Source organism: Hordeum vulgare, chromosome 4H (assembly GCF_904849725.1).
Source record: "Hordeum vulgare subsp. vulgare chromosome 4H, MorexV3_pseudomolecules_assembly, whole genome shotgun sequence".
NCBI classification, from domain to species: domain Eukaryota; kingdom Viridiplantae; phylum Streptophyta; class Magnoliopsida; order Poales; family Poaceae; genus Hordeum; species Hordeum vulgare.
Window position 1 is genome coordinate 39577877 of NC_058521.1, and position 27738 is coordinate 39605614.

At 47.8% G+C, this 27738-nt stretch overlaps 2 protein-coding genes across 2 annotated transcripts; one reads left to right on the forward strand and one right to left on the reverse strand.

Moving 5' to 3' along the window:
* Nucleotides 1-19540: 19540 nt before the first annotated feature.
* Nucleotides 19541-21369, forward strand: LOC123447778. Its single transcript, XM_045124447.1, has 2 exons — nucleotides 19541-20550; nucleotides 20662-21369. Exons 1-2 carry the CDS (start codon nucleotides 20404-20406, stop codon nucleotides 21124-21126), a joined length of 612 nt encoding a protein of 203 aa, XP_044980382.1. The 5' UTR covers nucleotides 19541-20403; the 3' UTR covers nucleotides 21127-21369.
* Nucleotides 21370-21769: 400 nt separating this feature from the next.
* LOC123447777 lies at nucleotides 21770-26870 on the reverse strand. Its single transcript, XM_045124446.1, has 6 exons — nucleotides 26718-26870; nucleotides 25290-25451; nucleotides 24750-24922; nucleotides 22617-24645; nucleotides 22389-22526; nucleotides 21770-22301 (listed from the first exon to the last, which is right to left on the reverse strand). Exons 1-6 carry the CDS (start codon nucleotides 26853-26855, stop codon nucleotides 22236-22238), a joined length of 2706 nt encoding a protein of 901 aa, XP_044980381.1. The 5' UTR covers nucleotides 26856-26870; the 3' UTR covers nucleotides 21770-22235.
* Between the last annotated feature and the right edge of the window lie 868 nt (nucleotides 26871-27738).

The following is a 27738-nucleotide window of genomic DNA, read 5'->3' on the forward strand; positions in this document are numbered from 1 at the left end:
CATGTATGAGAACAAAGTGTGGACTTTGGAAGTACTACCTGAGGGCCGCAAGGCTATTCAGAACAAATGGATCTTTAAGAGGAAGACGGACGCTGACGGCAATGTGACCGTTTATAAAGCTCGACTTGTGGCAAAGGGTTTTTCACAAGTTCAAGGAGTTGACTACGATGAGACATTCTCACCCGTAGTGATGCTTAAGTCCGTCAGAATCATGTTAGCAACAACTGCATTTTTCGATTATGAAATCTGGCAGATAGATGTCAAAACGGCGTTCCTTAACGGTTTCCTTAAGGAAGAGTTGTACATGATACAACCCGAAGGTTTTGTCGATCCTAAGAATGCTAACAAGGTGTGCAAGCTCCAGCGATCCATTTATGGACTGGTGCAAGCATCTCGGAGTTGGAACAAACGCTTTGATGAGGTGATCAAAGCATTTGGGTTTATACAAGTGGTTGGAGAATCTTGTATTTACAAGAAAGTGAGTGGGAGCTCTGTGGCGTTTCTTATATTATATGTGGATGACATATTGCTGATTGGAAATAACGTGGAGTTTTTGGAGAGCATAAAGGATTACTTGAATAAAAGTTTCTCTATGAAGGACCTAGGAGAAGTTGCTTACATTCTAGGCATTAAGATCTATAGGGATAGATCAAAACGCCTGATAGGACTTTCACAAAGCACATACCTTGATAAGGTTTTGAAGAGGTTCAAAATGGAACAGTCCAAGAAAGGGTTCTTGCCAATTTTACAAGGTACGAAATTGAGTAAGACTCAGTGCCCAGCAACTGATGAAGATAGAGAGCATATGCGCTCCGTCCCCTATGCTTCAGCCATAGGTTCTATCATGTATGCAATGTTGTGCACTAGACCGGATGTTAGCCTGGCCATAAGTATGGCGGGTAGGTTCCAGAGTAATCCAGGAGTGGATCACTGGACAGCGGTCAAGAATATCTTGAAGTACCTGAAAAGGACTAAGGAGATGTTTCTCGTGTATGGAGGTGATGAAGAGCTCGCCGTAAAAGGTTACGTCGATGCAAGCTTTGACACAGATCCGGACGACTCTAAGTCGCAAACCGGATACGTATTTATTCTTAATGGGGGTGCGGTAAGCTGGTGCAGTTCCAAGCAAAGCGTCGTAGCAGATTCTACATGTGAAGCGGAATACATGGCTGCCTCGGAGGCGGCTAAGGAGGGTGTCTGGATGAAGCAGTTCATGACGGATCTTGGAGTGGTGCCAAGCGCACTGAATCCAATAACCTTGTTCTGTGACAACACGGGTGCCATTGCCTTAGCAAAGGAACCACGGTTTCACAAGAAGACCAGACACATCAAACGATGCTTCAACCTCATCCGCGACTACGTCGAGGGAGAGGACGTAAATATATGCAAAGTGCACACGGATCTGAATGTAGCACACCCGCTGACTAAACCTCTTCCACGGCCAAAGCATGATCAACACCAGAACTGTATGGGTGTTAGATTTATTACAATGTAATTCGCATGATGATGTGAGGGCTAGATTATTGACTCTAGTGCAAGTGGGAGACTGTTGGAATTATGCCCTAGAGGCAATAATACATATAGTTATTATTATAATTCCTGTATCAAGATAATCGTTTATTATCCATGCTATAATTGTATTGAATGAAGACTCATTTACATGTGTGGATACATAGACAAAACACCGTCCCTAGCAAGCCTCTAGTTGGCTAGCCAGTTGATCAAAGATAGTCAGTGTCTTCTGATTATGAACAAGGTGTTGTTGCTTGATAACTGGATCACGTCATTAGGAGAATCACGTGATGGACTAGACCCAAACTAATAGACGTAGCATGTTGATCGTGTCATTTTGTTGCTACTGTTTTCTGCGTGTCAAGTATTTATTCCTATGACCATGAGATCATATAACTCACTGACACCGGAGGAATGCTTTGTGTGTATCAAACGTCGCAACGTAACTGGGTGACTATAAAGATGCTCTACAGGTATCTCCGAAGGTGTTAGTTGAGTTAGTATGGATCAAGACTGGGATTTGTCACTCCGTGTGACGGAGAGGTATCTCGGGGCCCACTCGGTAATACAACATCACACACAAGCCTTGCAAGCAATGTAACTTATTGTAAGTTGCGGGATCTTGTATTACGGAACGAGTAAAGAGACTTGCCGGTAAACAAGATTGAAATAGGTATGCGGATACTGACGATCGAATCTCGGGCAAGTAACATACCGAAGGACAAAGGGAATGACATACGGGATTATATGAATCCTTGGCACTGAGGTTCAAACGATAAGATCTTCGTAGAATATGTAGGATCCAATATGGGCATCCAGGTCCCGCTATTGGATATTTACCGAGGAGTCTCTCGGGTCATGTCTACATAGTTCTCGAACCCGCAGGGTCTGCACACTTAAGGTTCGACGTTGTTTTATGCGTATTTGAGTTATATGGTTGGTTACCGAATGTTCTTCGGAGTCCCGGATGAGATCATGGACGTCACGAGGGTTTCCGGAATGGTCCGGAAACGAAGATTGATATATAGGATGACCTCATTTGATTACCGGAAGGTTTTCGGAGTTACCGGGAATGACGAATGGGTTCCGGGAGTTCATCGGGGGGGAACCCACCCCGGGGAAGCCCATAGGCCTTGAGGATGGCGCACCAGCCCTTAGTGGGCTGGTGGGGCAGCCCAAAAGTGCCCTATGCGCCTAGGAAAGAAAATCAAAGAGAAAAGAAAAAAAAGGGAGGTGGGAAGGGAAGGAAGGACTCCCACCCACCAAACCAAGTCCAACTCGGTTTGGGGGGAGCCTTCCCCCTTGGACTCGGCCAACCCCCTTGGGGATCCTTGAGCCCCAAGGCAAGGTCCCCTCCCTCCCACCTATATATACGGAGGTTTTAGGGCTGATTTGAGATGACTTTTCCACGGCAGCCCGACCACATACCTCCACGGTTTTTCCTCTAGATCGCGTTTCTGCGGAGCTCGGGCGGAGCCCTGCTAAGACAAGGTCATCACCAACCTCCGGAGCGCCGTCACGCTGCCGGAGAACTCTTCTACCTCTCCGTCTCTCTTGCTGGATCAAGAAGGCCGAGATCATCGTCGAGCTGTACGTGTGCTGAACGCGGAGGTGCCGTCCGTTCGGTACTAGATCATGGGACTGATCGCGGGATTGTTCGCGGGGCGGATCGAGGGACGTGAGGACGTTCCACTACATCAACCGCGTTCACTAAACGCTTCTGCTGTACGGTCTACAAGGGTACGTAGATCACTCATCCCCTCTCGTAGATGGACATCACCATGATAGGTCTTCGTGCGCGAAGGAAAATTTTTGTTTCCCATGCGACGTTCCCCAACACTTATCTACCAAGTGTCTAGGGCAGTTCCGCCTCAGTGATCGTTTCCCTCATCATAGAAGCACTTAGTCTCGGGTTTGGGTTCAACCTTGGGTTTCTTCATTGGAGTGACAACTGACTTGTCATTCTCGAAGTTTCCCTTCTTTCCCTTGCCCTTATTGAAACTAGTGGTTTTACTAACCATCAACACTTGATGCTTCTTCTTCATTTCTACCTTCGCGGTGTCAAACATCGTGAATAGCTCAAGGATCATCATCTCCATCCCTCATATGCTATAGTTCATCACGAAGCTCAGTAACTTGGTGCCAGTGACTTTGGAGAACTATGTCAATCACTATCTCATCTGGAAGATCAACTCCCACTTGATTCAAGTAATTGTAGCACCCACACAGTCTGAGCACATGCTCAACGATTGAGCTTTTCTCCTTTAGTTTGCTGGCAAAGAATCTTGTCGGAGGTCCCATACCTCTCAACACGGGCACGATCTTGAAATCCTAGTTTCAGCTCTTGGAACATCTCATATGTTCCGTGACGTTCAAAACATCTTGGGCGCCTCAATTCTAAGTCGTAAAGCATGACACACTGAACTAATACGTAGTCATCAAAATGTGCATGTCAGATGTTCGCAACATCCACAGATGACGCTTGGGGCAGCACACCGAGCGGTGCATTAAGGACATAAGCCTTCTGTGCAGCAATGAGGACAATCCTCAGTTTACAGACCCAGTCCCGCATATTGCTACTAGCATCTTTCAACTTAGTGTTCTCTAGGAACATATCAAAATACAGGGGAGCTACAGCGCAATCTAATCATCTACTACATAATTTGCAAAGACATTTTGACTATGTTCATGATAATGAGTTCAATTAATCATATTACTTAAGAACTCCCACTGAAATTGACATCCCTCTGGTCATTCAAGTGGTACATGATCCAAATTCACCAACCCATGTCCGATCATCACGTGAGATGAGGTGGCTTCAATGGTGAACATCTCCATGTTGATCATATCTACTATATGACTCATGTTCAACCTTTCGGTCTCCTGTGTTTCGAGGCCATGTCTGTACATGCTAGACTCGTCAAGTTTCACCCGAGTGTCCACGTGTGCAAAATTGTCTTGCACCCGTTGCATGTGAACGTAGAGTCTATCACACCCGATCATCACGTGGTGTCTCGAAATGACGAACTGTCACAACGGTGCACAGTCGGGGAGAACACAATTTTATCTTGAAATTTTAGAGAGGGATCACCTTATAATGCTACCGTTGTCCTATGCAAAATAAGGTGCATAAAAAGGATTAACATCACATGGAAATATAGGTGACATGATATGGCCATGAACTTGTGCTTTTTGATCTCCATCTTCAAAGCGCTGGCATGATCTCCATCGTCACCGGCGCCACACCATGATCTTCAGCATCATGATCTCCATCATTGTGCTTCCATCGAGGTTGTCGCGCCAACCATGCTTGTAGTACTATTGCTACCGTTTAGCTATAGAGTAAAGCATTACCTAGTGCTTAATGAGTGGCATGAAGGTCATACAATAATTAAAGACAACCCTATGGCTCCTGCCGGTTGCCATAGCATCGACATGCAAGTCGATATTAACTATTACAACATAATCATCTCATACATCAAATATATATCATCATGTATTTGGCCATATCATATCACAACATGCCCTACAAAACAAGTTAGACGTCCTCTAATTTGTTGTTGCATGTTTTACGTGGCTGCTACGGGTATCTAGCAAGAACGCTTCTTACCTACGCAAAAACCTCAACGGTGATAGACAAGTTGCTATTTAACCTTCTCCAATGACCGCCTTTGAAGAAACTGATTCAACTAAAGTAGGAGAGACAGACACCCGCCAACCATCTTTATGCAGCAAGTTGCATGTCTGTAGATGGAACCAGTCTCCCGTACGCGGACGAGTAAGGTTGGTCCGGGCCGCTTCATCCCACAATACCGTTGAACCAAGAAAAGACTAAGGAGGGAAGCAATCTGAATATCAACGCCCACAAACTCCTTTGTGTTCTACTCGTGATGTCATCTACGCATAGACTTAGCTCATGATGCCACTGTTGGAGAAGATCGCATGGGAAACAAAAAAAATTCCTACCTCACCAAGATCAATCTATGGAGACTAACATCTATGAGAGGGGAGAGTGCATCTACATACCCTTGTAGATCTCTAAGAGGAAGCGTATATAACGCGGTTGATGTAGTCGGATGTCTTTGCGATCCAATCATGATCCGTCCCGCGATCTCATCACAATTTGTCCCGCGATCCCATCGCGATCCATCCCGATCTAGTGCCGAACGGACGGCACCTCTGCGTTCAGCACACGTACAGCTTGATGACATTCTCCACCTTCTTGATCCAGCAAGCGGGGTGGAGGGGTAGATGAGTTCTCCGTTATCACGACGACATGGCGGCGGTGGTGGTGGAGCTATTCCGGCAGGGCTTCACCAAGCAATATTGAAACCGATCTAGTGGAGAAAACTAATCTATGGGAGAGACACGGATGCGATGTGGCGTTGGGTTGTTGCAGCCCTCTCCCCTCTCCACTATATAGAGGGGGAAGGGAGGAGAGGTTGCGCCCTAGGGTTCCCTCCAAGGAGGGGCGGCAGCCAAGAGAGGGAGGGGCGGCTGCCCTAGGGGTGGCTTGCCACCCAAGTTTGGGTAGCGCCCCCTCTAGGGTTGGCCCACCACCAGCCCAGCCGCATGGGCCTTAGGTGGGGAGGTGGCCCAACCCACCAGGGGATGGTGCACATCCCTCACAGCCCATGTGGCCTCTTCGGGGCTGGTGGCCCCCTTCCATCACCAAACCTTAAGTGTGCAGACCCTACGGGTTCGAGAACTATGCAGATATGACCTGAGACACTCTCCGGTCAATAACCAATAGCGGTACCTGGATGCCTATATTGGCTCCTACATATACTACGAAGATCTTTACCGGTCGAACCACGATGTCAAGGATTCAGTCAATGCCGTATACTATTCCCTTTGTCCATCGATATGTTACTTGCCCGAGATTCGATCGTCGGTATCTCCATACCTAGTTCAATCTCGTTACCGGCAAGTCTCTTTACTCGTTCTGTAATACAAGATCCCGTGACTAACTCCTTAGTCACATTTCTTGCAAGCTCATTGTGATGTTGTATTACCGAGTGGGCCCAGGCATACCTCTCCATCATACGGAGTGACAAATCCTAGTCTCGATTCACGCCAACCCAATAGATACCTTCGGAGATACCTGTAGATCGCCTTTATAGTCACCCAGTTACGCTGTGACGTTTGATACACACAAGGCATTCCTCTGGTGCCCGGGAGTTGCATGATCTCATGGTCATAGAAACAGATACTTGACATGCAGAAAACAGTAGCAATAAACTGAATCGATCACATGCTACGTTCATAGTTTGGGTCTTGTCCATCAAATCATTCTACTAATGATGTGATCTCGTTATCAAATTACAACTCATGTCTATGGTCAGGAAACCTTGACCATCTTTGATCGACAAGCTAGTCCTTAGAGGCTCACTAGGGCCAGTGTGTTGTTTATGCACCCACAATTGTATTTGAGTTTCTAGTCAATACAATTATAGCATGGATAATAAACGATTATCATGAATAAGGAAATATAATAATAACTTATTTATTATTGCCTCTAGGGCATATTTCCAACAGGCGCTTCATCTCAAAAGTTATATATTGATTTTTTTTCTAGGGTAAAACACACCATATAGGAGAAGAGGGGCGTCGGAGGACCAACAGGGGCCCCACAAGCTATGAGGCTGCGGCCTGGTGGCTTGTGCCCAGGTGGCTGCCCCTCTGCGGTGTATTTTTGGCCCAATAATTCTTATATATTCCAGAAAAATTCTCCATGAAGTTTGAGGTCATTTGGAGCAACTTGGATTTTTTTTTGCCTTTTTCTCGGTTTCTCAGTCCAGAATTCCAGTTTCGAGATACTTTGCTCTTCATAATGTACCTTGCATATTCAGAGAGAAAAGACATAAGAATTACATAATAACAGGAAATAATGGACAATAATAAGACAAATATCAATAAAAATTCATGATGCAAAATGGATGTATCAAGGGGCAGCAGCTTCCCATCATGGAACAGCTCGTCAACGGGGTGCATGGCTGCTGACCCGCCAAAACTGAATCGATGTCGATTAACTCCTTGGATGTCGCCGCCGTTGTGGGCTGGTCCGCATTCTCTAGCGACAAGGCCTTTCCATGATCCGCCACCACGGTAGAAGGCGCGTCACGCCTGAAGAAGAGGCTCGGGGCGAGCCAACCGTAGGAGACAGTGGTGGGGCCGCACGGGCATGCTACTGGCGACGACGGATGCCATGGCATATCCAAGGTCGATAGGGAGCAGGCAGTACTGTAACGACCAAGATGCGGTCCTTTCCGATCTGGGGGTCGAGGCCCCCGAATCGGAAAGAAGCGCATCTAAGCGTTTCGCAAGCAAGTAACATAGCACCAATAATTATAAAAGTAGACAATTCGGGATTCAACTGTCTTCTTATTAAACTCAGAGTACAACACAGATACAATCAAGGTAGTTCCGATACGGACTACAAAACATGGAAAATGCTATGCTACCCTGCTGCAGGCCCACGATCACGACCACGCCTCAGTCCTCTGGATAGTTCACGTAGAGGCGGTCTGTCTCCTCGTCGTACTGCCACGCCAGCTGGGTGACGTCGGGATCATCTGTCACTGGGGTACCTGTACGTGCTGGGAGTTTCGGAGGAATCTGTGAGCCACGGGGACTCAGCAATCTAAGACCTTGGTGCCAGAACTAGTCATGTTATTGGGTAGGGTAGGGATGAAGTGTATCAGGCTGCTGCATCCTATGTTTGAATAAGTGGCTAACTTACGCAAAAGAGAAGTGAAGGTGGTCTACGCTGACGGTCGGGATTACTTGATCAGTAAGTGATCCTGAACACCTACCTACGGCATTCATAACCCCACCGTGTTCCCGATCGAAGAGAGATCTTCGAAGGGACAGTCACGGTTACACACACAGTTGGCAGTTTTATTAGTTTATGTTTAAGTTCTCTAATACCGGATGTTAACAAAATATTCCAAGTTGCCACATAACCGCGGGCACGGCTTTCCGAAAGATTAAACCCTGCAGGGGTGCTCCAACTAGTCCATCACAAACGAACACAGGCCGCAAAGGCATCCTCTATCACGAATCTCGTGATCTCATCGGATTCCTTAGAGGAAAACCTCAACTCTGGGGGAACCCAAAGCTTCACTGGGATTCCTATACGCAAGATATATGCTAAGGTAAGACGAGGCTAGCAGGACCTCCCGGTGTGTCGACGACCCGATAAGAGCCGCATATCTCAGTCTCAGGACAACACCGTCTATGCAAAGTAGACAAGGACCAAACCTCAAGTTTCCCCGGGGTGGTCTTGCTGACTGCTAGGTGGTTGGACCAACACTCATGAGGAGCACTGGCCCGGGTTGTTGATTAAATTCCTCGAGGTAGCAATTCCCTATGCAGATTATTAGGTGATTAGCAAATAGTACCAATGTTGGGTCCTGCCGGACAAGCCTTAGCACTACGCGATTTATCGAGGGGGTCCCATAACAACCCCGAACGTGTTAGGAGCGATCATTATGGAATCAAACACCGGTAACCGGTAACTAAGGCGGCAATAACGGAACAAAACACCCGACAAAAGGCTAGGCCTCCCGTCATTACCAAGTTTATAGGTGCATTAAATAAATAACAGAATTTAAAATAATGATATCAAGCTCATGTTATCACATGAGTCAAAACACCTGCAACTAGCAAGGCTAACATTAGTAGCTGAGCAAGCCTACTTAGCCATACAAGTTTGCTAGGAAGGAGTACGGTGTTTGGGCTCATGGCATATGTCACGCCCAGATGCGACCCTATCCTCAATTTGGCACGAGGGCCTCGTCAGGGATAGAAGCGCATCTCGTCGTGTCGCAAGAATGGATATCGTTACAAGTACATGTACTGAAAAGAAGAGATATATAAAGAGAGTTGGCTTACACTCGCCACAAGCTACATCAGAGTCTCAGCAGTACATTACATAACCATCAAGAGTAAGAGCAGGGTCCGACTACGGACGAAAGCAAACGACAAAAGAAGAACGACGTCCATCCTTGCTATCCCAGGCTGCCGGCCTGGAACCCATCCTAGATCGATGAAGAGGAAGCAGAAGAAGAAGCTACTCCAAATGAACAATCAACGCGCTCGCGTCATGTAATCTTAACCTGTACCTGCAACTGGTGTTGTAGTAATCTGTGAGCCACAGGGGGACTCAGCAATCTCATTTCCAAAGGTATCAAGACTAGCAAAGCTTAATGGGTGAGGCATGGTTAAGTGGTGAGGTTGCAGCAGCGGCTAAGCATATATGAGGTGGCTAACTTACGAGTACCAGAAGTAAGAGGGGGAAGAACTACGCATAGCGGGCGTGAACTACAGATGACCAAATGAATGATCCTGAACACCTACCTACGTCAGTCATAACCCCACCGTGTCCTCGATCAGAGAAGGAACTCACGAAAGAGACAGTCACGGTTACGCACACAGTTGGCATGTTTTAATTAAGTTAACTTCAAGTTATCTAGAACCAGTGTTAAACAAAGTTTCCACGTTGCCACATAACCCCGGGCACGGCTTTCCGAAAGATTTAACCCTGCAGGGGTGCTCCAACTAGTCCATCACAAATTACCACAAGCCGCATAGAAATCCTCAATCACGAAGCTCGCGATCTCGTCGGATTCCCTAGTGGAAAACCTCAACTCTGAGATTACCCAAAGCATCACCGGAATCCCGATGCACAAGATATCTCGTCAAAGGTAAAACTAATCCAGCAAGGCCGCCCGACGTGTCGACGATCCCGATAGGAGTCGCGTACCTCGTTCTCAGGACACGACGGATGGGTCACACTAGGAGTACCAAACCTCGGGTTGCCCCGCGGTGGCCCCGTAGTCTGCCAATTTGGACCAACACTCATGAGGAGCACTGGCCTGGGGGTTGATTAAATTATCCTCGGGGTCCGGAAAGTCCCTATGCAATTTTATTAGGTGTTTAGGCAAAAGTAGTACCAAAGTTGGGCCTTGCCAGACCAGCTTTAATCTAAAACGAATTATCAAGGGGGTCCCTATAACAACCCCGATCGTGTTAGGAGCGCTCAAATATGGAACATAACACCGGTAGCCGGAAACTAAGGGGGCAAAGGTGGAACAAAACACCAGGCTAGAAATGCCGAGCCTTCCACCTTTTACCAAGTATATAGGTGCATTAAATTAGATAGCATTAAATATGGTGATATATCAAGGAACCCATGCTTTCACATGGAAGCATCTGCACCTGCAACTAGCAACGCTATCAACAGGGTTAAGCAAGCAGTAACATAGCCAATCAGTGGTTTGCTAGGTTGAACAGGTTGAATGTTTTCATGGCATTGTTAAGATGCTGAATTTAACAGGTGGTAGGCAACGAGACATAAACGATAGAAGCGATAAACTAGCATGGCAATGATAGTAATGGTATCTGGGGAAATGATCATCTTTCCTGAGATCCCGCTTGGACGAAGAATGTCTCCGTGAAGCAGACGAACCGACGTAGTCGAAGGGTCCTCACAATCCGACACACTTGCGGAACTCTATCGAGACGGAGGAAAACCGGAAACACAAATCAACACACGGAATTCACCACACGGTGCAACAACACAAAAGATGCATGAGAAGCTGAAAACATGCAAGGCACAGCACGACAATTCACGCAATCAAACACTACACATTAAGTGAAGTTCAATATGCAAAGAGTTGCATATTGACGATACTCCACGTCTATTTATTTAGTGCTATCCCGATTAGGTACACGGCAATATTAAATGTGATTAAGCATGGCAAGGAGTGAAGCGTAATTAAACTACTTATCTAGGCATTTTAAGTGAGGTCGGAAATGACATATAGCACCTCCGAAATGACCCCACGGGTTAATTTACAATTCTGTCCAGATCTGAACTAATGCATTTAATTGGTTGTTAAACAGCAGAACAAATAGGTTCACGTGATTCTACGCGTCAAGGCAAGCAATCTACACATAAAGAACATCTCCAACGGAGCTACGGATCAAAAGTTACAAGCATCGCAAGATATGATGGCATGAATGCAATATGTGTGCAACGGCGGTCACGAGCACTTCAAACATACATCACGCAAGAGAAAAATGAAACTACACGAGATTCTAAGCAAGTTTCATGTAGGACTCGATCAAAACGGAGCTACGGTTCGAAAACTACGAGCAAAACAAGTAATCACTACAAGCTGTCAAAATCAGCCACATAGCAATTTCTACGCCTCACAGCTTCGGCTACACAACTCCGATAAGCTCAAGCAAGGCATGGCACGGAAGAGGGCAAGAAGCACTACTACAAACAACTAACAACAACTAGCATGGCATCATGGATCACTAGGGAAAGAAGTCTCGAAAAGGCATCTCACACACTATTTCAGACTTAGTGAAATTAACACCTCCTGAAAGTGCAGTTTTCAGCCTGAAGCTGTATTGACAGCAGCAAAACCTATAGCTACAGGACTCCAATTGGCATGAAACTTAACAGCATGCTATAGAAACATAAGGGGTACAACTAACTCCATTGGACCAACCTCAAAAGAGCTACAGATCACAAGATGCAAACAAGACAAGACAACAACAAAATAATACCAGATTCCAGACTTAGAAATATTTCAGCTCCTCTAAAACAGCACTATTTCTAGCAACTTGAGAGCAAGCAAACAACACCTAAACATGCATTTCTAATGCAACCAAAAATACCAGGGGCTAATCCAAACACCCGAGATCAGCTCTCTAGTTGACAACTATTTCAAACGACGCACGGAATAAATCCTACGGATTAAACAAAAGGGCAACATGGCAAAATATCTCGCGAGCTAACTCCCTCAAAAGCTAAAACTAATTGCACAGAAAAATCCATGGGATTTTTTTCTACCCCGGAAACATGTAAATAAGCGGGGTTTGCAACTCAAAATAAAGCCACACATTAATGCGAGATAATACCTCTATACGGGAAAATAAACTACCGGCAAAACCCTACACGGAAAAATACGAGTGTCCGCTCTAAAATACGTAGAAATATGGTCCCTAAAACATCGACATTAAATCTATGGCATACGGGCAATCCGGATACGCACGAAAAATAACTACGGATCGGAACCTATTGTAACAGCACGCAAAACAAAGCATTAGGCACCCTAAACGGCGTCAAACAAATATGCATGTTGGATATTCGTGTTCTACTCGCGAAGTTACCCCAAAACGATATATAACACGACCCGAACCGGCTTACGGTTTAAAAGTTACGGGGGTTTAAATAAATAGCTAAAACCTGAAAATAACTAAACCGAAAAATAAAAAGAAAACCTAAATCTCTAACGGGCCGAATTCGAATCAGAGCCGGTTCGGTCATTGAGCGCAATTTAGAAGCGGTCGCCTAGGGCGGGGAATGGCTGACCTTGGGGCTCTCGGGCCGCTGGTGGAGCTGGGCCAGGCGCCTGCGTGGGGGAGCAGGCCGGGCGAGGCCTACTGGGCCGCGGGACGCTGGCCTTGGGGAGGAGCTGGGCCGAGGCGGCTGATGCGGCCCGACTGGGCCGGCTCGGGGGCCCAGCCGGCGGTTGGTGGCGCCTGTTCGGGGGCTCCCTCCTCCTCGCCACGGGAGGAAGCTGCGGCCGACGGCGCGCACATGGCGGCAGCTGGCCCCGGCGGGGAGGGGAGGCAGGCCCTCCGACGGGGTGCAGGCGGCGGTTCCGGGCGCGGCGGCCGGATCTGGCCGAGGGATGGTCGGCAGCCGGCGGCGCGGCGAGGCGCTCGCGAAGGGAGGTCCTGGCCTCGCCATGGGGAGGAGTTGGCCGAGGCGGCGGCCGGCACTGGGCGTGGAGGCGTGCTCCGGTGGCGGCGGCTACTCGCCGGAGGCGGGCACGGCTCCCGGCGGCGGCGCGGCGACTGGAGGCAGCGAGGCAGCTGCTGCGGGCACGGGCGGCCACGGGAGGCGCGGGGCAGATCGGGGCGGCGCGGCTCGGGCCCGGGACGGGCCTGCGATGGGCTCCGCGGGCCCGCGGCGGCTGGGGAGAGAGAGGAGAGGTTGTGGGGGCGGCTAGGGTTTCGGGCGCGGAAAACGAGGCACGATTAGGGGGAGGCTGTCTAAATGTGATGGTGGGGTATATATAGACAAACGGGGGGCTCGGTTAACCGGAATCGCGCCCCGGATCCAACCGCGGGGTCGGATTCGGACGATTCCGAACGCGGGTAAGGGTACGCGGCCGTGTAGAGGGGTTTACCGGAGACGAGGGGGGAACGGGCGGCGCGGCACGGTTTTAAAAACACCGACAGACGTCCGACGAATAATCGAAGACGGTGCCGCTACGGGCGACCGTTCGGGTACCAGACGGTCTCCGATCGCAACGAAATTCGACAGGCGGCCTAGCTATAACTAATCGCGACTGCGTGCCAAGTTTCACCTCGATCAGAGAGAGTTTTAAACGCGCTTTAAAACAGGGTTTCGACGGTGCCGCGGGCGCGTGCGAGTGCGGTCGGGCTCAGAACGGACAACGACAAGAACCGGCAACTACTAACGAAATGCAAGTTTTGAAAACGGGCGGCAACGGAGATGCCGGTGCAATGCAGATGATGCGCATGATGCGATGATGATGCAACTGAAAATACTCACACGACGAAAACGGAAAGAGAAGGGGAAGCTTCTGGAACGTCAGCATCGGGCTGTCACAGCATATGAAGAGGCAATTTAAATTCAGTGGTAGGCAGCGAGCAATATGACATGGAAACGAAACTAGCATAACAAGTCTAGAGATGGGATCAAGGTCATATCATCTTGCCTGTGATATCCTCAGCTTGGAATGGTTCTGGTTCGTCCTGCACGTACTCTCCTGACTCCACGTATTCGTTCTCCGCTCCCGGTGCTACCCAACATAAGAATAACAGCCAATGAACAGCAGCACCACAAGAAGCAACAATCACATGATGCATGAGATGAAAGTTGAGCATGCACCACTATTTCTATCACTAGCACAAGCAAAATAAACTACAGCAAGTTTCTGGACAGAACTATGCCCTAAGCTATTTTTACATGCATGGGAATGACATGAACAGATGCGGTTCGTGAAAACGGTGCAAAACCATATAAAGTACATTGCAAACGGAGCTACGGATCAACGGGAATCAACGAAACAAGATATGAAGCTCTACGTGGAAGTTTCAACACCACACTCACATTTGGCACAAATCTGGTATTCCCAGGTTGCCAAGACCTGTAACAACCCAACATGAATGGATTGGAGCAAGGAAGAACACCACAACACCATCCAAGCACACGCAAAGATCAAAATGACAACACTATATATTCTGCCATAATCTGCATCTTAGCTCTTTGGGAGCTGCATGCAACGTAGCTACAGGTCTTCAAACATGACAAATTATATATGTGGATGTTGCCAACCAAGAACACTACAAGCACCAGCAAGAATCACAGCAAAAGGAATTAAACTCTAGAAGATACAAGGCCACAAACTTTCCCAAAACCATCAGATCTCAGGGACTTCGTGAAAATTCCTGCACCTGAGTTTCTGTCTCTGTTCTGAAGCTTTTTGACAGCAATCAAAACACAACCTACTGGACTCCAAATGAGTTTAAAATTGACAGGAAGCTTCACAAACATACCAGGTTCAAAATCCTAGCACTGAACTAAGGCTAGTTCTCAACAGAATGACCAGCACATCCTCATCTATAAGAGAAGAAAATGTTTCCAGCATCCCAGACTTAGTGAAATTTCAGAGTTCACTAATCTGGAATTTTTCAGCCACAAGCCCACTTTGTCTAGGCTTAGTTTGCACACATATAACACCAAGAGGTAATTGACACCACTATGGTGTAGAGCAAAACCCCTACTACTAACACACAAAAACTCATGCCCTTGGGCTCCACCTATTCCATGGAATCAAAGACCAATCTTGCAACAAAACTGAATATGCACTCCATAAAGTACCCTTCTAAGATAACAACTACATAGGATGAGTTCATGTGCACAATGAGAAAGTGACATGGGGGTTTGAACCCCATGTTTGTGTCATGCACACCAACATCACAAGCACCTCTACCAAACTATCCCCACACACAAACACCATGCCCTCTCACATATAGACATGTGAAGGTGTATAGTTTTTGCAAAGGTGGAGAAGTTCCACACACAAACATATACTCCACATCATCCACAAGCACATCTTGCCCTAGATCAAGCACATACCTACAAATGTTATGATTGCCATAAACACTAGAATAAGCTCACACACACATATATATGTGGTGAGGGAGGGCACCCCTACACTCACACGAACTTGCACAAGGCCACCATCATGAGGACAACTAGCACCCACATGCTCTAGCCTAGCAAGGCACACAAGTAAACTCACAAGTTAACACACACTTGCATGCAACACTTCCCTACACATGCCCATGAATCCACAAGCTCACCCTCAAGATATGTGACTGGAGCAAAAGGAACAGAATCCACAAGCTGTTGATAGCAGCAAAAATAATGCCTCCAATCTACCTAGTGCACACAGCACATATACATGCCCAGGAACATGGAAGATACACACAACAAAAAAATAAAATGGGGGGAAGAGGATTCGAACTCTGCACCTCCCCTAGTCAACAGCAACATCAGTACCACTCTGCTAAGGATCAGGCTTGCTAGAACAGGGCTACACAGCAAGAAACCCTATTCTGCTGCACTAGGCACTGTCGAGATATCAGCAAAAAAAGGGGGAGTGCATCAGCTAGGGATCGAACCCTGCACCTCCAGGTAACAAGCAGAGACATACACCAACGCGCTACGACACGGCTACGGTCAGAGGAGAGTAGTATTGGAAACAATACACTGCTTCTCTGCGTGCCTGCACTGCACGGGGTAAGCCGGCAACAGAGAGGCCGCCGGTGCACTACCCTACCGTTGCTGCTGCGCTACGACGGGGGTGTGCTGGCTACGAGGAGGGCACCCCTCCTGCTGCCGAATCCGGCGAGCCCCACATGCACCCCACGCACACACAAAACACGAGCCCTCTCTGCTGCTACACGGCTCGCCGGCGACCGAAACGGAGGGAGACAGCGACGACTTCCACGAACATCAACGGCTGTACTACGCTGCGGAGGAGGAAGTAGGGTCCACAGGGGATCCTTCCCTGCCTCGAGGCCACCCTAGTGCCGCTACCACGACGAGCAGAGTTGCTGCCTTAGCCAGCGCCATTCTCTGCTACTGAGTCCGAGCGTACGAAACGGCGAACTCGAGCCCATGCGGCCGTAGGGGAGGAAGGAAACGTTCTACGGCTACTCACCGAGGAGAGACGAGGGAGGAGGGCAGAGCGGTGCTGGTCGCTGCAGGAAGACGCCGCCCGAACCAGAGGAAGGAGGCGCACGTCGGGGACGTCGAGGAAGAAGCTCCGGTTCCGGCTCCGCGCGAAAATGGGACCCCTCTTGGGTCCTCTTGCTTGCGCAGCTGCGGGGAGGCGACGGGGTGGCCGCTACGCCGGCGACGAGCTCGACCCGGAGCTGGTCATGGCTTTGGGAACGACCACGAGGTCTCTGGCGGCGCAGGAGGAAGAAGAGGAGGGAGAGGAGGAACCCTACCTGCCTGGGGGAGGGAGAGGAGCGTTTTATGAGCCTCGGGGGACGAGCTCGAACCGCTGGATCAAGGGCTCGCTGATCGGGAGGCTGCCAGCAGGTCGTACGTGCATGACGTCGGGAGGAAGAAGAGGTGTCTCGCCTGGGCTGCTACAGCGAAGGGGTATTGGGCCTGGGAGGAGGTACTGGGCCTCTCTGGGTAGGAGGGAGCCCACCAGAGAAGGAAAAAAGAAAAACAGCCCTGGAGATATTCTAATTAGGTAACAAAACCAGAGAAGGAAGAAAAACCCTCAGGACTACTGCTGAAATAAAAAAAAAAACAAAAATGTCCCTGGGCCTAAAAATACCTAAGCTTTTAAAATAAAATGCAAAAGGAATTTTATGGGGCATTGAAATAAATACAAAACAACACTAAATATACTGTTTTGTGATTTATAAACACCCTCAAGACCAAAATAAAAACTCCACATCATCATCCCCACAATAACCTCTAAATACAAGACATTTTAAAACAGCTCTCGTAAAGATGGAATCTTGAACAAAAGATAATAGGAAAGGGAAAGGGTTTGAAATTTGCAAAGAGCTTTGGAATCCCAAGCAACCACTATTTCTACACACCATCATCACATGTTATCACAAGATCACATCCAACACCATGACCACAAATACCACATGTAATCAAATGGCCACGTTGCAACAACAAGAGCACATGGGCATGCAATGATATGCTATGCATGCATGCATGAGAAGGAAATAGCAAGGATCACACATGAAATCATGGTACCAACTTAACACCACAATCTCTGACAAGGTGGTCCCACTTGAAGTAGGTCCAAAAAAGGGAAGGTTCTACACTTGGGGCATTACAAGTACACTGGTACTGTACTTGGCCGTTGCGGTTGTGGGTGTCGAGCTGAGCGGAGAGAGCGCGACGCCAACGACACAGACGTCCCTGGGATCCAGGCCACCATCGGGGGCGGTGCCATGGCGTGGTGGTGGACTATGGTTGTTGGCTCCTACCCCTCCATGCGCTAGTGCTTGATGGCGGTGGGTGGATTGGGTTTGGTCAGAGAAAGGTAGAGACGGCAACGATAGTGATCGAAGAAGAACGGCAAGCACAATCGGGAGTGGACGACAGAGGAGAGGAGATGAGGTGGATGGCAAGCCGGCGGTGGTGCGGATCTCGATCTAGATCTAGATCGAGGGGGTGAGTGGTGTGGGAGTGGACTGGGACGGTTGGTGGGGTGAAAGGGTGGGAGGTGTGGGATCGAAGTGACATGCTTAACCGTAGCGTGGGGTATCTCACCTGCGCTACAACTATTACTTAGTAGTAGCGCAGGTCTTACAACCCACGCTACTACTAATTAAGGTCTGTCCGCGGGGCACTATTAAAAATATTTACTAGTAGCGTGTTTTTTGGGTCACGCGTTACCGGTATTATTTACTAGTAGCGCTCGTTAATATAGCGCTACTAGTAAGCGATTACCAATAACATTTTTTTCTAGTAGTGTTGTGTCCTGCTCACGAAGATAAGACGGTGACGGCTCCCTGAAGTTGGAATAATGTTCTTTCTGTCTAGCCCCGTCTCGGTGGTGTGTTTAGCATCGTCGATGAACGTGTAGAGGTGGGTCTTCGGTGGATCTGTCCTTGGTAAATTTGCTTGAATCTGGTCGTAATTCGTTCACGTTTGTGTCTCTTCACGTTGAATCTTTCCGATCTACATCACTCTTGAACGACGACGGTTGCTATTCTAGTGTGCTGGTCCTATGTGCCTTACCACGACGACTTACCGACTATCTACTATAATAAGTTTTGTTCGGTTTCGGCGAGGGAGGGGTGATGAGGGCGGCACTCCTTTGGCTTGTTTCAGTGATTATACTCGTCGCTAGATAGTGTACGGATCTTAATGTAAATTTTTATTATTTTTCGTGTTTGTTGTATTATCATGATTAAAGATGAATAAACAAAACATATCGGCCAGCAGTTCCTTCTCAAGTTCATCTCTTGCGGCAGTTCCATCCGGACGCAGAGAAAGCCGATAAACGAGGGGGCGAGGGTCTGGTCGTCTCATGTCGGGTAACGGGGTTGGTTGCATACGTCCATGGTGGGCCGCCACTAAGTACGGATGCACCTCTCACCGCCGGCAGCGCGTGCGCCATTGTCTCGCCCCGTGGACGGACTAGCCAATACATACGGCACGACCGGTCTTATCCGTTCCCATTCAGACTTTGTTCCAACTCATCCTTTTTGCAGTTCACCTCTCTGCATGCCCCAGTGCTTAGCTCCTTTTAGTAGCTAGTCCTTGGTCGATGTGGGCAAATAAAGGTGTGATTATTCTTAATCTAAACTTCACCATGGTACTTGCACACTAGCAGAGATGATTGCCTGCTTGCTTGCTCTCGAAGCGATGATTAGCAAGCATCTGCACTGCACCCGGCCTTTTTCCAGCTTGTTTTTTCTCTCTTTTTGCTAAGCTCTTGCTGCTTGGTTTTCCTAACGAAAAGAGTGGATCGCTTCGTCAGCACACCACCACATACATGCATGCATGTATCTAGCTTTCGTACACCGTGCGTGCGTGTATGTGTCGGTGTCGCCCCATGAGTATCAATCAATCCACACGTACCCCGGTGTGTGTGCGCGCGGGCGGGGGCTCCTTTGCTTGTTTTCAGTGACAGCTACTAGTTAAAAATGGATCTGAATTATGAACCCTGCCAAGTATTCATGTTTGACGGCTATAATTTACCAGTGTCAGTCACTGTGCGCATATGTTTCTGTTCAAGTTTGACTACTTACCGGTGATCTTGGGCTTTGGAGTAAGACGTACTGACACTTTGGGTAGGGGCCAGGCCATGATAAAAGCTGCCAAAGCATGCGATCATCTCTAGTAACTCTTGTCGGCTTTGCGAAGAAGGGGAGTATTTACAACAGCTAGCTAGCGTGTCCTGCTAGTACTAATTTTAATTGACCAGTTTAACAGCACTGTCAGTCGCACGCATTGCCCACACGGAGAAATGCTGAAAAGCCTGCAGGGGCGGGGGGCACGGCCACCCAATGGTCTAAAAACAACGTAGGCTCCTGCCAAAGCTGTCTGCTGCGGGAGGGGCATCTCGTGCAGCGGATGTACCCCAAAATCCCATGCCGAAAGGCCCAACCAAGTGAGACATCATTCCATCATTCCATCCCAATCCACGCCGCTGCATCCCACTCCTCTCTTCACTTGCCCAACGTTTATAAATCCCCCACACCCTTCCACTACGGCTCTACCAGCTTCCTCCAGTACCAGTGCACCACTACCACCCTCCTTTCATTGTTATTTGTCCCATGCAAGCTTATAACCCCTCAAGGACAAGACGAGAAGAGCCAGAAGAGAAGTATAGTATGACGCAGATGGAGCAGCTCGTGCAGCAGTGCGACATGGAGGTCATGAAGATGGCCATGCTCAAGCACGAGCAGACCTTCAGGCAGCAGGTAGTTGACCAAACGCATCCATGTTTCAATTCCAGCAGGTACTTACTCTTGTCTTGGATTTGTTGGTGAGAGCTGACACAGAATTCCTTGCCATGATGATCGGCTCCAAAGGTTCATGATCTGCACCGGCTGTACCGAGTCCAGAAGCAGCTGATGGGCGACCAGACCAGGCGCCCGTCGTCAGTGCCACCCTGCCGTCAGCGTCAGGTGCAGAGGCGCCGGCCGGAGCTGAGCCTGCAGCTCCCTGCCGACGACGACGAGGACGAGCACGCCGGCGCAGGCCGCCGCCTGGCGACGCCACCGTCCGGAGAAAGCGAGGACGAGCTGGAGCTGACGCTGGCCGTCGGCGGCCGCGTCAACCGGAGGCGGCGGGACGGCGCAACGCCCTCCACCACGGGCTGCTCCGGCAGAAGAAGCCCGCAGACGCCCTCCTCGTCGACCGACTCCGACGAGGCGCTCCGCACGGTGCCGCACCGCCGTCAGAGGGCGACGGCGTGTGATCTCCGGGGAGGGGTCACGGTGAAGCAGCAGCAGCAGCAATGGCTGGTGCGCTGTCTCAGCCTTAGGATGGCTTGATCGATTTTACTGTGACTCTAGGCTTCTGCTGAGTTGGTACTGGTTTCACCCAGTGGTTTGCTGCTAAACTAGATGGATCACGAGTGTTTTTTTCAGCTTGAATCTGACACTGGCACGTTCGTCATTTGTTGCAAATGATACTCCGCGTCAACGGAAAAACGACCAGGGAGAAAAGGGGGGGTTGGCAGACTTGTAGCTGAAAGTAACGGCAGGCCACATGATAGCAGCAAACAATGCCATAAATATCTCTGCCTCCCGCTACTTGAATTAGGAGGAGTGAAGCCCCCCTCTGGTTCCATTGTCGCTCTTCCCTTTTAACACTCACGATGCATCTTTTCACCGAACTTTCAGGGCAGAAACAGGGCAACGCGTGCAAAGCAACTGCTGAAAAAAGTAATGGCATCTTATACTAATATACAAACTACAAATTCGCAGTCACGGGAAGCAACAGTGTGAAATAATCTATGCAGAATCTACCGCCCTCATTTGTTTACATACAAATAAGCAATCCATCCACATATACTATCAGACTACCGCTTGTAGCTTTTCCAGTTTCCGTAAGACTTCAGCATCTTATCTCCGAAAGAACAGTCAGTTTCAATTATAGTACTTTTTACCCCTTGGTTTGCAGCAACATGATGAATAAAGAGTTAAAATAGCAGCACCCAGCAGATATGCCCGGCTATATTTAACTTGTCGGTAAGCTCATGATAATTTCCAACTTTGCGGCATTTGGGCAAAGTCAAAAGAAGCACTGGGATGTTCACATCCTCGCATATGCTTCCAAGGATAAGCATGTATGTGAGTTCAAGACATACCGAGCTAGCACGCAACAAGATAACAAAGAGCGAGAGAGAAGGTAAGGAGAGCACAGACTTAAAATAGAGCAGCAGCAGAAATTCGAAATTCATTGCCTGGTAGGAAGTCGCACATCTTACTTAACTTTCCTCCGGAACGGAAGTTTCCAACGTCTGGTCTGCGACCACGATATACAGGAGGAGAGAGATCCTGATGGCATCCATGTTCTGCAAGGGAGTTTCCATGTGAAACGCGAACAGAACCGGGACCGGAAGCGAATAGAACGTACTTGCTGTGCTGACCCAGCAAAGTCACAGCTCCGTTGTACTAGCAGCACATATCTGCTTCTGTTCCTCCTCTAGTTTTCTCCATGCAGCCTGACAAGCAGTCCAACAAGTGTAAGTAAGGGTTGATACTTTATTATTTTGGAGATGATGGATTCGTGTAACAGTAGAATCAGTTACCTTGTCTTTCTCGATCTTGGAGAGATGTGGCTTCAAGGAGTTGCCGAGCCCCACTCCTCCCCATGCATCAAGAAGCTCCTTCTCCCTCGCTCTTCTGCGCTCCTGCTTCACTTCTCCCTCTGATTTCCTGCATGCAGCCTGGCAAGTAGTCGAAACGATGTAAGAGCTGGCACATTTCATATCTTCAGATGATGATAAGTTAGTGCAATATATACTAGAACCAATTACCTTGTCACTCTCTATCTTGGACAGATGGGGTTTCACCGAGCTCCCAAGCCCCTCTCCTCCCCATGCATCCAGAAGCTCCTTCTCTCTCGCTCTCCTGCGCTCTTCAGCACGGTTCAAGACTCTTGTCGAATTTGCTTCAGCAGCAGCAGCCTGCTTGGCTTGCTCAAGCTTCGTTGGATGCTTGACCAAGATGTCGGCCAGACCTCCAGCTGCTCCACCTTCACATTGTGTATCATCACTCTTCTTCAGCAGTAGTGCATCACCATCACCCTTCTTTTCATGCTCCATCTTCTCCTTTTCAAGCCTGGAGACATGTTTAACCAAGATCTGATCCAAACTATCAGATGCTTTGTCATTGCTACCATGCTTTTCCTGCTCAGTCTGTGCGCCAGTTCTTGCTCCTCCTGATGCATTCCTCTTCTCATATTCCATCTTCTCCCTTTCAAGTCGACTGACACGTTTTACTAGGACTTGATCCAAACTCTCGGATGCCGTGGCAACGTTGCCATACTTCCGCTGATCACGTGACACAATGTTCTGTCCTTCTCCCGAGGCATTCCTCTTCTCATACTCCATTTTCTCCCTTTCCAATCTTGTCACACGCTTCACTAAAATCTCATCTAAACTCGCTGTCGTGTTATCACAACACTTCTGTGGATCTTTCTGCTTCTGCACGTCGGTTTGTTCTTCCTCCAGTGCTTTCCTCTTTTCCATCTCCAGTCTATTGGTTGCCTTAACAAAGACCTTGTCCAGGCCAACATTCAGCTCACTGCTATCCTTAGTGCAGAAGCTTCTAAGTGCTTCAAGCTTTGCAGCTTCAATTCGACTCAATCTTTTACCACCATGGTTACCCTTTGCACCTAAGGGTGGCAGCTTATGTGAACTTAAAATTCTGTTTTCTTTATCTTGTGAAGAATCGGTACAGGCTTCAACGCAATTGATTTCTTCACCGGATTCGCTGATATAACAGTTGATATTTACATTGCTGTCAGACAGGACTTCTGACTGACCCTTGTGAGATTCAGATTCTTCGGTGCTGGCTTGTGCATCGTCCGTAGCATCCTTACAGCTCCCTTCAGAAGAATCAATGCACCTGTTGCTCTTCTTGGCTTCCAAGATCTCTTTCTCAAGCCTAGACACATTCTTCACAAGAATGCTGCCCAGGTCAGAAGCAGATTCTAGTGCCGTTGTGTTGAGTTGGCCCTGGACATCTTGTACAACAGGTTTTACTGAAGTAACTTTTCTGCCTGCTTCTTTTGCTTCTTGAACTTCTCTTTCGAGTTTTGAATGATGCTTGACCAAGAACTTGTCCAGACTTGGTAACTCAGACGAGACTTCTTTCTTTGGTCCTTGTATATCAATAAAGCTGGCTGCAGTCGAATACCTTCTTGATTGTCGTCTGTGTGATTCTGCAGTTGTGTAGCTCACAGGCTTCATTTCATGATACTTTCCCTTGTCCCTTTGAAGTGCTGCATTTAGGCCAGATGTGGCAACAATGACCGCCAAAGAGGCAAGGTCGTCTTCATGAAGAGCTTTTATCCTTTCAAGCATAATGTTTACAAGATCAGTTGATTGTTCTACATCAGTAGTGTTGAAATCAGATGGAAAGATGCTTTTTCTGAAGGTATTGTTGAAATTGTTTGTTTCTTCATTGTTACAGTCACCAAGCTGCTGCTCAGCTTCAGAATTCACATCACTATCAGTCGCATCTGGATTTTGGCTAATTTTCCGCAATAGCTCCTTAAACTCTTCTTGGTTTGGCAAATCAGGAGAGTTCGCAAGTTTAACAAATGCCTTCTTTACTGCAGCAGCAACCTCCATATCAACCTCAAAAGCAGTCTGGAAGGAAGCTGTAACCTTGTGAGTTGGCCTTCCTCCAGTTTTTGCTGAGGATTCCACCTCATACTGCTGACTGGGACAGTCAGGCTTGTCATACATCATGATACCTATTACTCTAGCATATTCAAATGCTTCAGTCGCATGCAACTTGGCCTTTTCCATAATTTCTTCAGCTCCTTTGTTTTGGATCCTATTAGAAATAACATATCAAGGACAGTCAGAATATCAGAGGAATGAATCAAGTGTAGCCAGCATAACAGCAGGCATGATAGAATAAGAACAACATAATCTCACCTGGCTGTTTGAAGAATTCTACACCATGAAGCTTCAACCATGGCAGTCTTGCGAGCTTCCATGGCCTTTCTGGCTGCTTCACTGGCTGCAATTTTCTCCCTCGCCATCCTAGTATAATGAAGGTTTGAATTTTCCAGAGTATCATGGAGCGACGCGGTCATACCATCGGTCTCCTGCAGAAACCAAAAGGCATAACTTTAATTCTCATCATAAAAAATACTCTTAATCCAATTTCCCTCTTTGCTTATGGTCAGGCAGAGAAGAGAAGTGAGACAGCAATGACCTCAAATTGTGAGTTTCTCGTTAGGAAATGCATTGAAGTGCACAATCAAGATCTTAAAGGTCCATGAAGGAGAATAGAAAAGTAAATTGCACTTTGACTGGCAAGTGGGAATCTGAAGTATCGGGAACAGTGTAACGGAACCTGGTCTAATGTGCCATATTATCTTGGATCCACTCATGCTATGGTTTTAAATAAAATTTACTATGGAAAAATTTCACCAAAGAGTGGCTAAACATTTTGCGCTATCCACTAAGTACCTGAAGACGCTTTATCTTTCTTTTCAAGTATGATTCAGTTTTCTTCCTAGGGAACCAATCAACTGAAGGACCACTTCTGCGAATCACAGATTTTTTGAACTGGGATGTTGACTTATTCACAGATTTTAGTACTGAGTTCCCATATTCTCTTGAACCTGGACTCTGCAGAGAACAAATGCAGAAAGTGCTGTTAGCTAAATTCTTCATAGCAGTAGGTCTTACAAGTAGGAATTAAACAAGAAAGAGAAGCTTGCAATGCCTAATTGGGTTTTCTTCAAGCTGAGCAAATTGAACCTGCAACCTATCTGAACTAATGTCACATAATAGAGACAGACTTCTTCATTTTACTGGACTAAACCTAACACTCTAACAGTCACATGTGCAGAACACGTCAATGTTGATTGCCTGTAAAGTTGTCCTATAAGAATACTAATGTCAATATTAAGAACTTAATCATCTTCACGAGTGCTCTTAAAGTTCTACTCAGCTAATCCAGGTCAGCTTTTATCTCGTATGAAGATTTTCCTTAATTAAAGTAATAACTAGAAGCATTCTTGAGTGGTCAGGACCAAGCAGTATGAGAATATTGTTCAGTTGACACAGGTCTTCATCTTGCCTATGGACAGGGATCAGGTGACATGCACGTTTGCATGTCACCGTGTACCTTGCGGCCCAAATTCAAATTTAAACATTGCGAAAAAATCTGAAAAAAATCATGCATGTTCACAACACATATTAAGATAACCCCTAAAAAATTCAGATCAAAATTCGAAACATACATCGAGAAACAAAAAATAACCCCGTACTGCACTGCCCATTCGCTCTAACCCCGTACCTGGAACCAACCATAAATTACCGTCTCCAGGTAGTACATTATGAAATATCGCATCGGTATGGCATCAGTTAATATACTACAAGCAATTCCGCAAATATACAAGATCACATCCGCAGGGCATCAGTAAGTAAACATAGTGCAGGCTTTTGTGCCAACGAATTGACACCCACAGATTCCAAGTTGCAGCTATCCATAACAGTCCTGCTATAGCAGAGCTCAGATATATCGGACACGCCAAGTAGTAACTGGATGCAATCGCCGCGGAAGGCCCGACGCGGACTAGGGTTTCGGTGATGGATTCAGCTGTAACGATTGCGAAGCAATATGGGCGGAGAAGGGCAGCGAAGCCCTAACTGAAGAGAAACCATGCCGAATCGAACAAATGGATAATCTACATCGCACGCACCAAACCACCGCCCGCCCAACGGCTCCCAAAAAATTTCCCCGTGCGAAACCGGCGTCGCAAACCAGAGCGGCCGCCCGCAAACAGTTCCAACAAGGGGAACCGCGGGATCCCCAGTCGAGCCGCGCGAGCACGTACAGGGCGAGGCCGCGGCGGAGCCTTACGGAGGGGGGGGGGGGGGGGGGCGGACCTTGCGGGAGCTCCCGCCGCTGCGGCCGGGGGAGACCTTCCGACGGGTGGACGTCGGCGAGATGCAGCGGGCCCCGCCGCTGGCGCCGCCTGCGCCGGCGGAGGGAGGCGGCGACGAGGTGGGAGGCGAGGTCGACATGGCGGATAGCGCGACGGAAGGTGGTGGAGGGTGCGGCGGCTGCGGAGGAGGGTCTGGGATTCAAGTAGAGGCGGATGGGGATCGGGTCGGGGGGACAAGTAGCCGTTGTCGATGCCGAGCCTCCCGGCCGGGTTGAAATTGAGACGCGGGTGGGAATGGGATTACGACAGGGAGCGTGAGGATTGGCGCTGAGTTGGCCGATTTATGGTGCCACGTCAGAGGAGTAATTGTGTATGTAAACGAGCGTGCAGACATACTAGAAAACATTTTTCTTTTACAATAATATATACTCCCTCCTTTCCTAAATATAAGACCTTTTACAGATTCTACTATGGACTACATACGGATGTAAATTCACTCATGTCGTTATGTATGTGGTTCATAGTGAAATCTCTAAAAGGACTTACATTTATATTTAGGAACGGATGGAGTATAAGACCTTATTCCTCAAATACTCCCTCCGTCCGGAAATACTTGTCCTAAAAGTAGATGTATCTAGACTTATTTTACTTATAGATACATCCATTTTATACATTTTTATGACAAGTATTTCCGGACGGAGGGAGTAATAGATATACCGTTTATTCATATATCTATATATCTATATCTCAATCGATTGGATGACCACCTGCGGGGTTCGGATAGTGCTCGCATGAGTCTAATGGGATATACCAGCATAATCTGTACCAAAAAAAAACATGAAATTACCTATGTCGTTAAACAAAATTGTAACGTACCACTATGCATATAGCAATAATGTGCAAATTTAGCCAACGTCACACGTTGAAAGGAAATGGAACATCACCAACAAAATTTGTGACTAGTCATTTCTTCACTAGTGCTGGGATGTACCAACCTTGGTTGTGTTAAGTACCGAGTAGTA